At 39.6% G+C, this 12,824-nt stretch overlaps 2 protein-coding genes across 3 annotated transcripts in view; one reads left to right on the plus strand and one right to left on the minus strand.

The window, feature by feature from the left end:
• LOC135257879 (saccharopine dehydrogenase-like oxidoreductase) overlaps positions 1 to 12,824 on the plus strand; it is a 385,462-nt gene that overhangs the window by 106,068 nt on the left and 266,570 nt on the right. The window lies entirely within an intron of this gene.
• nrbp1 (nuclear receptor binding protein 1) overlaps positions 1 to 12,824 on the minus strand; it is a 96,680-nt gene that overhangs the window by 26,206 nt on the left and 57,650 nt on the right. For both annotated transcript variants that reach the window (XM_064341091.1, XM_064341089.1), the window contains exons 7-11: positions 8,391 to 8,485; positions 8,220 to 8,303; positions 8,061 to 8,119; positions 7,326 to 7,424; positions 4,399 to 4,531 (exon numbers count right to left, since the gene is read on the minus strand). In XM_064341091.1, the coding sequence (XP_064197161.1) occupies positions 4,399 to 4,531; positions 7,326 to 7,424; positions 8,061 to 8,119; positions 8,220 to 8,303; positions 8,391 to 8,485 (470 nt within the window). The remainder of the gene's footprint in view (positions 1 to 4,398; positions 4,532 to 7,325; positions 7,425 to 8,060; positions 8,120 to 8,219; positions 8,304 to 8,390; positions 8,486 to 12,824) is intronic.

The following is a 12,824-nucleotide window of genomic DNA, read 5'->3' on the forward strand; positions in this document are numbered from 1 at the left end:
GTTAGCTACATGACCACGTTGTCATAAAATTTTCCCAACCGTGAAAACTGGCTGATTGTTTACATTTTGGACAGATGTGGCTCCTCAGTAAATCAATCGTTGTTTCCGTCGCAGCACTTTAGACACAAGCAATATCGAAAAAATCCTGAAATTTCTTCTTAGCGTGAAGAGTGCCTGACCCTTAACCGTAGCGTTTTTTCCCCAAAGATGGTATTTCTAGATATAGCCTAATTTTGCCGCTGTGTTAACACATTTTTACGGTTGCCGGTCAGGCACTCTTCACCATAATAAGAAATTTTAGGATTTCTCCGATATTACTTGTGTTGAAAGTGCTGCAATGGAAACGATGGATTTACTATGTAGCCACATCTGTCCAAAATGTAAACAAGTCAGGCACTTTTCACGGTCGGGAAAAACTTTATGACAACGTTGTCGTGCACATCAATGTCATCAAGCTGTTATTTCGATGGCAATGAATAAGTCATGTAATGTTACAATATATCGAACGTTACATTCATGCTACTATTTTAACGTTACCTACACACTGCTTAATTTAATATAAAAAGAATGTACTTACCGACGAGATGAGGTGATAACGCAGTTTGTAACGAGGTTAGTTAGCCTACTAAATACGAAATGGTGGCTTGCTAGGTAACGTTAGCTTGTGTTAGTTGGAAGCGTCAAGTGTTGAACGTAACTGCGCACAATGAGGGTAAAGAACACTGACCTCAGACCTGCTTTCCTACAGTGCGTTCACGTTTTAACCAACAGATGTCGCTGGTGAGCTTTTCAACCGAGCCGCCCCACTGTAACTGTAGTTTAAAAAACATCTTAAAAATACATAAAAATTATTATTTATTTTTTTTAATTCCCTGATACTTAGGGCCGGCGGGGGGTCAACTTAGGCCCAAGCGGGCTGCCGGGCTTGCAATACACTGGCGGAAACCCTGATGCTCCTCTCAGAACATACAGAGTGAAGTCCAAGACAATGCCTGGTTCACTCCTAGGTTACACAACCTTCTTCATAAGTGCAACTTGGCCTGGGCCAAAGTTCAGGTCTAGAATCTGACTGTCTGCTTTTCAGGCAACTGCGCAACACATACACAGTTCCTATGAAGAAAGCCAAAGCTAAGCACTTTCTTACCAAAACATCAAATAGCTTCAACAACCCAAGCAAATAAACCCAAAGGAAATAAAACTGGTATAGAGCTTCCACCATCCATTGTCAAAGACTCTCACATGATCCCTGCTAAAACCGACATTGAGATTAAACAGAGCAGAGCAGCCTACCATTTTATTTATTTAGACATTGGCAGATGAGAAAATATTTGGTTACGCTGACCTATAAAACACTATTCCAACAGCAAAATCAGACATGTTATACATCGTTAGAAAGCTTATACTCTCACCTACTGAATAAATGAATTGTCAATCAAGCCAAATTGCACTAAAAAGGGCGACAACGCCGTAAGCAACAGGTGTGGTATTAGGCACAGCTATTTTTGAAGACAGCCAACCCAGGCGTCACAAATGCGCGTAGCCTATATTTCACAAACGGATTGTCCAAGACAATTTATGACCACTCATTTGCAAAAGGGACATCTACGCGTAAAACCAATGGTAAGATTGTATATTTATTCAATGTTTAGTCCCAGATATTGACTGTAGAATGACAATTATTTCGTTATTCAGTGAGCAGCGTTTTCACTGCTGTATTGGCATATTTTAGGGCTAATGTCGGGTTTATCTTGTTGCTACGGAATATTACATTACATTACAGGCATTTGGCAGACGCTCTTATCCAGAGCGACGTGCAACAAAGTGTATAATCATAATCAGGAACAAGTGTGTCGAAAACCCTAGAGAGAAGTACCGTTCCAAGTGCAGGGAACAACCGCATAGGTTCAACGTGGACCCTGTAGGTTAAACTGATTAACACTAACACAAACAAGAACAGCAACAACGCAGGCTATGCAAAAATACAAGCAATAGTTAAGACGAGTGCATTAAGTAAGTCACCTACGAAACAGCTAACTAGTTACAACCCTAAGCTTACAGTCAATTTAGAGATTAAATTGAGAATACGATTTCTCTCAGCATAATGACGGATTTAAAGACTAAACGAACTCACCGGATATTGTCTTCAAATGGATCCATGCCAAAGAAAAGTAATGATTCATCCTCTCAAAGCTTTTACTAACAAACTTTTAGTAGCAAAAAACGAAATATCAACTCGCCATCCATGCTAACTGCTTCCTACGCTCAGAGTACCGTAGTATTTATTTAGACACTGGCAGAGTACAGCATAAATTGCGTCTTTTGAATATATTCAATATTAGTCATTGCAGCGAGAAACTGCAGCTAACACAAGATAGTCTGTTATGTTATGGTAGCAACGGAACGAAGCGGACTATATATGTATTACCGTCATTGTTTTATTATACCAGCGTGTTTTCGCGCGTTTGGACAGAAACTCAAATACTAACAATAAAATGGTTTAGCTATTTCTCAGCATAATGACAGATTCAAAGACTAAACAAACTCACCCGATACTCTCTTCAAATGGATCCAGGCTCAAGAAAAGTAATAATTCATCCTCTCAAAAAGCTTTTACTAACAAACTTTTGGAAGCCTAGCATGCACTCCGATAAAACTAGACCCTACGGTGTCGGATTACTTGCGTCGCCATGGATGTCGCTTGCCGTAAAGAAGTCTAGATGTCGTAATACTTAGATTTGGAGCTCCAGCTGTTCCGCACCCCAACTATTAATAAAGTCCAAATGGCGGACAAACAATATGGCGGACATAGGTGCTCCCAAAAGCACCTAGTTGTAGAGCACATTCAGATGCATCGGTCAATGAAGTTTTGTGTTGATCTGACTTACGGTGTGGGAGTTATGACCTTTTAAATATGACCCTATGTTATAGCACCACCATCTGGCCGACATAGGTGATTTGTAGTGCCTGAGTAGTGGGGGGCCATAGGAACCCACCTACCAAATTTGGTTGCTCTAGGACTTATGGTTGCTGAGCCTCAGACATTTTAGCGGAGAAAGCTTCCACGCCCCAACAAAAAAGTCAAAATGGCGGGCAAACAATATGGCGGACATAGGTGGTGCCAATGGCAAAGTTGTAGAGCACGTTCAGATGCATGTCTCGATGAAGTTTTGTGTTGATCTAACTTATGGTGTGGGAGTTATGGCCTTTTACGCAAGACCCTTTGTTATAGTGCCACCATCTGGCCGACATACGTGGTTTTTAGTGCCTGAGTAGTGGGAGGTCATCGAACCCACCTGCCAAATTTGGTTCCTCTAGGACGTACGGTTGCTGAGCCTCAGACACTTTTAGCGGAGAAAAATAATAAGAATAATAATAATCCTAACAGATACAATAGGGTTCCACCAGCTTCGCTGCTTGGACCGCCTAATTTAGTTAACCTAGTGTTGGGACACAGACAGTTTTGTGTATTCTTAGTCCCAGTTTGTGTATTCTAAGTCCCGGAGGAAGGGCCACCCCCCTGACCATATATGGGCCTCCATTCCTGTCGGTTTCGAGGTTTCCCCTCCTGGGAATTTCCACTGGGCCCCCCCCCATGACCATTATGGATTTGAATGGTCCAATCAGAAGGAAGCACGGCCCCTTATCACCAATCAGAGGCAGTGCTCCCTTTCAACAATAGAATTCTACTACATGCAAATATCAATCTACTGAGAACTGTATAAAACTAATGACCCACCAATACCTTTTTGAACTTTCTCGCTGAGTTGTTCCCGTAGCCGGCTGCGTAATAAATCTTCCTGCTTTTACTACAAACTTTTGATCTGCTTCTTCCTGGGATAACGGTCATTTTACCTGTTTTAGGTAATATCTTGATTAACCTACACTAGTTATCGCGTACGGATTCTATCCTGCACGCATGAGTAGGAGCTAAGGACACACAGCTACAACCACAGATACAGATGTATAGACACGGAGGACAACAAATAACGTTACAGAGGTGAGGACAGGCCATAGCTAGCTAGCTATATAGTCAGTACAGGTGCACCGTGGGTCTGGATGGTTTCGTCCTTGTTTATTTCACATGCGAGATAGTCTTTCTCCTGTTTTTTTATCATATATTTTTTTTACCTTGTGTTCTGACATCTTTATAGAATATAATTAGTTTTTATATTGTCCGTCTGCAACCATGTTATATTTGCTGCTGCCTGTCTTGGCCAGGACACTCTTGAAAGAGATTTTTAATCTTAATGAAGTTTTATGGCAAAATGAAGGTTTCATTAAAAAAAAAAGACTGGAGCAGAAGGTAGAACAGTGGGAAAAGGAATAGTAGAAAACGAGGTGAGAACTGGGTATGTGTATGTGCGCACGCATATCTACGTATATGGTCTGGGTACTCACGCTGATGACTGACAATGCAGTGGGCAGCCAGCAGCTTGAGCTGCGGCACTTCAAACAGCGCCTGATGGAACAGCAGCTCCTTCGCTGTCGGCCGCTTACTAGGGTCTGCCTCCAGACACTTCTGTATGAATTCCTAAAATAAACACAAACACCCATTGTATGCTGTAAAAACACACCCCATTACATCAAATACTCAACATGTACACAGGGTTGAAGCCATTATGTCAATTGCAAATACAAATGCATATCATCATAAACGTGAAAAACTGCGAAGTCAAAGACACTCCCTGCAAGCCCATTACATTAATGCTAGGATTAGAATGTGGAACCCTTTACAATAAGTTTTGTAACAGGTTTTCAAATTCTGAGAACATAAATTTAATTCTGAGAAAAATTATCCTGAACTCATAGATACACTGATGGTCACTTTTCCATTGCCTAAGTGAAGCATTTTTTAAAATAACTACATATTCCATTGTGTCTGCTATCAGGGAAAACTCTGAGTTTAGTTTACAATCATTGTTCAGGGTCATTAATGCTATGTCTGGACCAGTGATGCTTTGTGACTCAAAACACTGGGAAGGCCGGGAGAAAAACCAACCCACTGCATAATGCTATTTAATACAAGTTGGAAATTTCTCTACTTTCTTGCCCCTCTGTGACCCCCTCACTCACATTGCCCTGAAATTCTTTGTTAGTAGTAGCATTAATCCATTGCAGCAGTTAGTTTGCTGAGCAGTTCATCAAAACCAAAGCTTGTTGTAGCGCTAGCTACTGCTGGATGAAAAAACATAAGTCAAAAAAAAAAAAAAAAAAAAATTGGCCACTGGAAAACCTAGCAAGCAAGCCAACTTGCATTAACAGCTGGCTAACTTAACTAGTAAAACCAACAGCCAAAAGTAAATCGGAAAAGGTATTTACAATAAAAAGTATTTAAAAGAACATTTTGCACAGACTAATTTCTCACACATTTCGGGGGTGTTCTATTTAAAACATTATAACAACAGATGTGAGGATCAGACACTTGGAAAATGGTTTGAATGAAGCAATACATTTGTACCATTTACAACACCAACTTTATTTTTACCTAAATTATGAATATCTAAAGTGTCACAAATTCAATTATTTTGGCTAAAATGCAAAAATGACATTCTCCTTCAGTTTGAAATTAGAATAATCAATGGAAATCGTACATCTTTACTGAATGCAGGCTCACTACTCATAAATTAGACAACATAAAACATTAAACAAGACATTAAAGGTAAGGAAAACTGAAATCTTTGCTGTTGTGTCCTTTTAATGCTTTTTTGCCTTCACAAACAGCCGAGAAATATTTTTAAACAATTCTTTCAATAACAAAAAAAAACAAAAAAAAACACAAAAGCCTGCTTTCTCACTTGGCTAAACATCAGGTTTTCAGTGGGCAACTGGGTGTTAGTTACGAAATAAAAACCTTAAGTCTAGTGAAGTCCTTCCTACATATAATATGCCAATGGTGTTCTTGCCACTTCAATCGACCTTCAATCACTGTTATTGTTATAAGCTTCCAATGACAAATGCCATATGGAATGCTTATACTATACTCAACTAGATAAGAGTCAATCAAACCAGCATTAAGTAAAAGGGTCAAAACAGTGTTAACAGCAAGCGCATAACCATTTAAGATGGTATAATTGCTTGGTATTTGGGTGTGTATTTCTCAAACGGATTTTCCAAGACAATTAATGACCACTGAATCTTGAAAGCAACAACTCTACACAAAATCAATGGTAAGATTATATATTCTACAGACCCACACAAAAAAATACGATCACATCTCACACCAATCCTGCACAAACTACACTGGGTGCCAGTAAAATACCAAATACAGTTAAAAACCTTCCTGCTAACGTGCAGTGCACTCCATGGTTTAGCTCTGGCCTACCTCACTGATCTTCTCCTGGACTACGAACCCACTCACTTGCTCTGCCCTCCTCTGCAAGACTTAACTGCCCCCATCCCACCACTCCACTCTTGGTGATCAGGCTTTCTCCTGTGCAGCGCCCAAACTCTGGAACACGCTGCCTCCCCACATTCATAATGCTGAGACTCTCTCCACTTATAAAAAAATATTTTAAAAACTCACCTCTTCACTCTAGCTTTCGCATGAACAGGACATCGCTATCCACTCCCCACCCCGAACCCCCCCCCCATCGCACTTTTATTTATTTCTTTTCAAATACCATGTCCTGCAAGTGCTGTGTCTTTTTAAACTGTTTTTAATATCATGTCCTTTATGTGTAGTGTCTTGTCATTTTTCTAACCATTTTAATACCATGTAAGGTGACCTTGAGTGTTCAGAAAAGCCCCTGATTAATAAAATGTTTTATTATAATATTCATTTCATATTTAGTAGCAGATATTGATAGTATAATAATGTGGTGTAATTATACAAGAATCCCATTTGTTTATCTTGCTATTCAGTGAGCAGCATTTTTCACCGCTGCATTTGCATACCTTCGGGCTATTGTTGACTCCATCTTGTTGCTATGATGGAATCCAAATTTTTGGTGGAGAAAGAATATTTTTATGAACCTGCAGATAGACACTATTATCCAATATGTCAAACTTTGTCTGTGTAGTTGCAAATGTGATGGGGGGAGGAAGGTGCTTAAATGAACAACCTACGCGATGATGGTGGCCCTTGGAAACTCAGTATTTGGAATAGCTGTCATGTATTAGGTACTAACAAAGCTAAAACACAGAGCTTGTTCCCACAGTTTGGTCTCAGGAGCAATGAATGTCTGAGTTGAGAAATCTCAGGATGCCAGCGTCCTGGCCACAAGGGGGCCTGCATCAGCAAATTAACCTCATATTCATTTCAAATTCAATGTGTTGGAGAACAGAGCCAAAATACCTATGAACTGCACTGTTTGCATCTCACTTACTCTCTGAAGTGGGTCCTCCAGGGACTGAATGGCACTGTTAATGGCTTCCTGTGATACATATGAAGACTCTCCATTGCTTTGGATCTCCAGCACAGCCATCTATAAAACAAGCCACAGTACAGAATACGAGAACCAGGGCTCTGCAAGTTTTTCTTTGAGAGCCTACTCTTCTCATGACATTTTATTACATGCTGGCATTTGAGAGATGCTCTAATCCAGGGTGACTCAAACAGGCAGCATTTTTAACTATCCATTTTAACAATCCATTTATACAGATGGATATTTTAAAGCAGTAATTCAGGTTAAGTACCCAGCTCAGGAGGACCCCAGCTGGGAATCAAACCCACAACCTTTGAGTTACAAGCATAGTATGCAAACCATTATACTACACAGTTATCCCAGCTTTCCCTAATCATCCATTACTCTTCTGCAAGAGCCTACTGTTTTCACCAGGTAACCTCCTTAACTAAACATGTTTTAGGAATTGCAAACCTTTTGTTGAATTATACTGCCTTAAAACGAAAAGATGAGGCAGTGTTTTTTTCCCACACTAACAGCTGAGCTAGCGCGGTCACAGTACATGAAAACCACTGAAGAAAACAAAAACAAAACAAATGCCTATTTGAGTAAAAAAAAAAATTTACATTTTTTTTTTTTACACACAACATGGCACTTGCACTACTCAGATATTAACTGACCCCCATGCCAATCTGGACCACCCCTTGGATTTCTCACCTCTAAGGCGCACATTCCGAAGGAATAAATATCAACCGCTGTAGTGACATCTGCTACAGCTGTAAAAATGGCAAAAGGATAATTACAGTGATGAAAAAGAAGTTCCGTTTATGGAGAGATGAAAGGTGTGCCTTTTGATGAAAGGTGTTCAGAGACTACCTCCATATTCTGGTGCAAAAAAGTGCAGGTTCTTCTGCTCCTCCCGACAGGTTTTGACATGGTTGTTGATGGTGTCCGGGGCCACTGAAAGAAATAGAAATGAGTTACTTCCTTCTTTCTTTTTGGCACTCAGAAAAGCAGCTCATTTGTTGTGTGCACTTGCTTATGCACCTGAGCCAATCTTGATCAACCCATTGTGCTGGATGAAGATGGTGTCGCAGGTCAGGTTCCCGTGAATGATTGGTGGATCACATGAGTGCAGATAGCTGGAAAACAGAAGACAGCATATGTGAATAAGAGTCCAGTTTTTAAAACAAAGATCAGGGTCCCTGAAGAACATGGAGACAGATTACTGCCTCCAATCAAACATACAGTTCAACACTCAATAAGACCGAAGGATTTTGCTTTGAGAGACTGGTCCATTGTGAAAAGAACTGTAAGGGAGTTTTTTAATAAAAAAAGTACAGTGGTTTAGGGTTTTTTTGGTGCAGCGCCCTGAGAGATCCCCGAGAGAGGCAATTTTTTTTTTGTTTTTCCACAGGAACTACTTTGTACAACCATCACCAGGTGGCAAATATGAGCACTCAAAGCCATATCTGACTGTTAACACTTTGACCGTGGGATCAAACAAACTATCAGCAGCAGTTTAACAGTAGTTTGCGGTCAAATTGCGGGTGCTCTTTAACGGGAAACAAGAGGAAAATATATTTTAGAAACGTGCTGTAAATACAGTACCTTCAGAAAGTATTCAGACCCGTTCACTTTTTCCACATTTTGTTATGTTACAGCCTTATTATAAAATGGATTACATTAATTTTTATTCTCAGTCTACACACAATACCCCACAATGACAAAGCGAAAACAGATTTAGAAATTTTTGCAAATTTATTTTTTTTAAAAAACTGAAATATCACATTTACACAAGTATTTAGACCCTTTACTCAGTACTTTGTTGAGGCACCTTTGGCAGCGATTACAGCCTTGAGTCCTCTTCGGTATGACGCTACAAGCTGTATTTGAGATATTTCTCCCATTCATCTCTGCAGATCCTCTCAAGCTCTGTCAGGTTAGATGGGGAGCGTTGCTGTTATTATCACAGACTTGTACTAAAGCCACTCCAGCGTCTTGGCTGTGTGCTTAGGGTCGTTAGAAGGTGAACCTTCACCCCAGTCTGAGGTCCTGAGCACTGTGGCACAGGTTTTCATCAAGGATCTCTCTGTACTTTACTCCGTTCATCTTTCTCTCAATCCTGACTAGTCTCCCAGTTCCTGCCGCTGAAAAACATCCCCACAGCATGATGCTGCCACCACCATGCTTCACCATGGTATTGGTTAGGTGATGAGTGGTGCCTGGTTTCCTCCAGACGTGACGCTTGGCATTGTGGCCAAATAGTTCAATCTTGGTTTCATCACACCAGAGAATATTGTTTCTCATGGTCTGACATTGCCTTTTGGCAAATTCCAAGCGGGCTATCATGTGCCTTTTGCTGAGGACTGGCTTCCGTCTGGCCACTCTATCATAAAGACCTGATAGAAGGTTCTCCCATCTCCACAGAGGAACTCTGGAGCTCTGTCAGAGTGGCCATCGTATTCTTGGTCACCTCCCTGACAAAGGCCTGCCTCCCCCGATTGCTCAGTTTGGTTAGAGGGCCAGCTCTAGGAAGAGTCCTGGTGGTTCCAAACTTCTTCCATTTAAGAATGATGGTGGTTCCAAACTTCTTCCATTTAAGAATGATGGAGGCCACTGTGTTCTCCGAGACCTTCAATGCTGCAGAATTGTTTTTGTACCCTTCCCAAGATTTGTACCTACGGACAATTCCTTTGACTTCATGGCTTGGTTTTTGTTCTGACATGCAATGTCAACTGTGGGACCTTATATAGACAGGTATGTGCCTTTCCAAATCATGCCAATAGAACAGGTGGACTCCAATCAAGTTATAGAAACATCTCAAGTATGATCAATTTTGAGTGTCATAGCAAAGAGCCTGAATACTTCGCTTTGTCATTATGGGGTATTGTATACAGATTTAATAGATGTAAATAATTGAATCAATTCTTTTTGCAATGCTGTAGAATAATAAATACAAGTTCATTCACAGATCACTACATTGTCTTCATGTCATTTTGCAGTAGGCTACTTGGAAGTTTTGGTAGTAATAGAAAGTTTAATGGTAGTAAAAATCCAGCATAATTTATCCGACTCAATTAAGTTATGAGCGAAATTGAAACAAGCAATGACTACTGATGTCAGACCTGTTTGAAGTAATATTTCACAGTGCAAGGCTAGATATTTTCTGAGTAAATGAGCAAAATCCAAAAACTACAAACTCTCCCCTATGTCTGCACTAAGTATGAAGTAAAATGTTTTTAGGGGTTCAAGCCCGAAGGGCTGAAACCCTATTGTTTTTGCTTTTGTGCTGGTATATTATTAATCTTCTTCAGAAATGTTTGCGCAAATTCCTGTGAGACGGTAAACTGTAGAGACATTAAAAATTCTGCCCATTGATTGGAAGTTGTGTGCAAGTGCTGCCCAAGAAATATGACCCCAATCGGTCTGATGGGAGCGCTATAATTGAGTCCTTGCGACGAACAACCGTATATGTCCAAAATATAAAAAATCGAGATAGCCCTGTCACATGATCGTGTGATGCCCACTTTGTATATTGGGGCTGTTATATGGAACTTTGAAATAGTCTCACGGGGAAAAACCATATTTGCCCAGAAGCCAAAATGGAAGTACAAGCTGTATGCATGTCTGCTGCGGACCTTAATAGGCGAAATTTAGGAAAGAAAAGAAAAACAAAAGTGAATGAATGGATGGACCGAAAACACAAGACCTTGAGGGATGCGGGGAAACCATATGTAAACAGAAAAGGAGAGCCGAAAGAGGGAAAAAGTCCACCCAAAGAGGTACGTGGAAGAACCGTATATGAAACATTTTAACTAGCTAGCTAACTCGCTAACAATGGTTGTTGCCTGATTAAAGTGATCATGTTAGCTGCTACATTTTATCAAATTATGATATAGTTAGCTAGCTAGCAACCTTAATAAACCTGTAATTATATCTACAATATGTCAATGTTGCTAGCTATCTTGTGTAGCTAACGTTACATTTTTTTCTGTTTGCTGTCAAGGGGAAGGTGTGTGCCAATACGTGTGCGAGGGAATGCTCCAAACTAATGGAGGAAAGGAAACTGCAGCTTTTCACTGAGTTTTATGCTGTCTCATATAAGAGGCGATTTTAATCTAGAAGTATTGCATTTACCCCAGATTTCCTGACAAACATGAAGGCGACAGGAATAATAGGGTCTTAATTCAAATGGTTCACGCTGCTATTATGCATGGGACTTACTTACAAGTTCTAATAACTTCCATTTTTTTTCATTTAGCAAAATAAAAACAAATCTGACAGTAAGAAAGAAGTGTGTGTTCTATATCTTCAATACAAAACATTAATAATGTGATTTACACAGGCCTAAAATAAGAGAGGGTTGATTATTCAGAAATTGAAACAATGGACTTGCATGGTTCTTCGTCTGTAGGATTCAATTAAAGGTCAAAATTTGGAACTTTGAAAAGTCATAACTCCTACGCCGTGAGTCCGATTTACACGAAACTTGCTACAGACGTCCATCTATCCTCACTCTACAAATTTGCCTCAAGAACCATTAATTAACTGACTGAGTTACTGACTGAGTGAGTTAGTGACCTTGCCGGTCATAAAGGTGCTTCACATCTAAAAATGACCATTCAAGAATGTAAATTGGAACTGGACTTGAATGAGTATATATGGGTATATCCTGGTATTATGTGGCACCTCGAGTGTACCAGTAAAATAAATAACAATTACAAACAGAAATATAGCCATTAATTATAAGTGTGTTGAAGGCTTCCTTTTCCCAAACCCAATACCTATCATTAAATAGTTTTCATGCAGACACAATCAAACAGTCATTTATTTTTTATTTAGTTCTTGTATGACATGATGATGATGAAGGTCCTATGCTGCTGTTAGTTTGTTGTGCAATTAAACCTTTTCATTCATTCATTGAGAATGAACATATTGTGTCAAGTCAAATTCCTTGTATGTATAAATGGACTTGACTATTACAATTACTCTAATTCTGACTAGGTCTTATTGCACTTTGCAGCTTTCAACAGTCCATGTTGGCTTGAACCCCAGAATCGCCGCTTGCGGCTATATTTTTCATTTTGAATTTATTAGGAGAAGTAAAGAAATATTGAAATAAACTTAAAATTATTTTTAAAATATTTTAATGTGTAGAAAATAGTTTTTTTTCCCCCAAAGGCATCATTGAAAGATTACAGCAAAGGTGTGCGTAGACAAGCTAAAGCAGCAACAAGCGAATAAGGGAAAAGTGAAACCTGACACCACAATATTTTGAATAAAAATTAGTTTTTAGATTTTGTATTCAAATGTTTTCACTGGCAGGGGTCAAAGAAAACGTGTCATGATGCCTGTAATGTTTTTAAAATGGTAATAAATCGCTTATCAACACAACTGACCCCATCTATGGGTACAAGCAATCCCAAGGAGCAGTCATTTGAATTGAATTAAATAATCACCAAAAGTTAAAAGACAGTA

This window comes from Anguilla rostrata, chromosome 6, assembly GCF_018555375.3.
Source record: "Anguilla rostrata isolate EN2019 chromosome 6, ASM1855537v3, whole genome shotgun sequence".
In the NCBI taxonomy this organism is placed as follows: domain Eukaryota; kingdom Metazoa; phylum Chordata; class Actinopteri; order Anguilliformes; family Anguillidae; genus Anguilla; species Anguilla rostrata.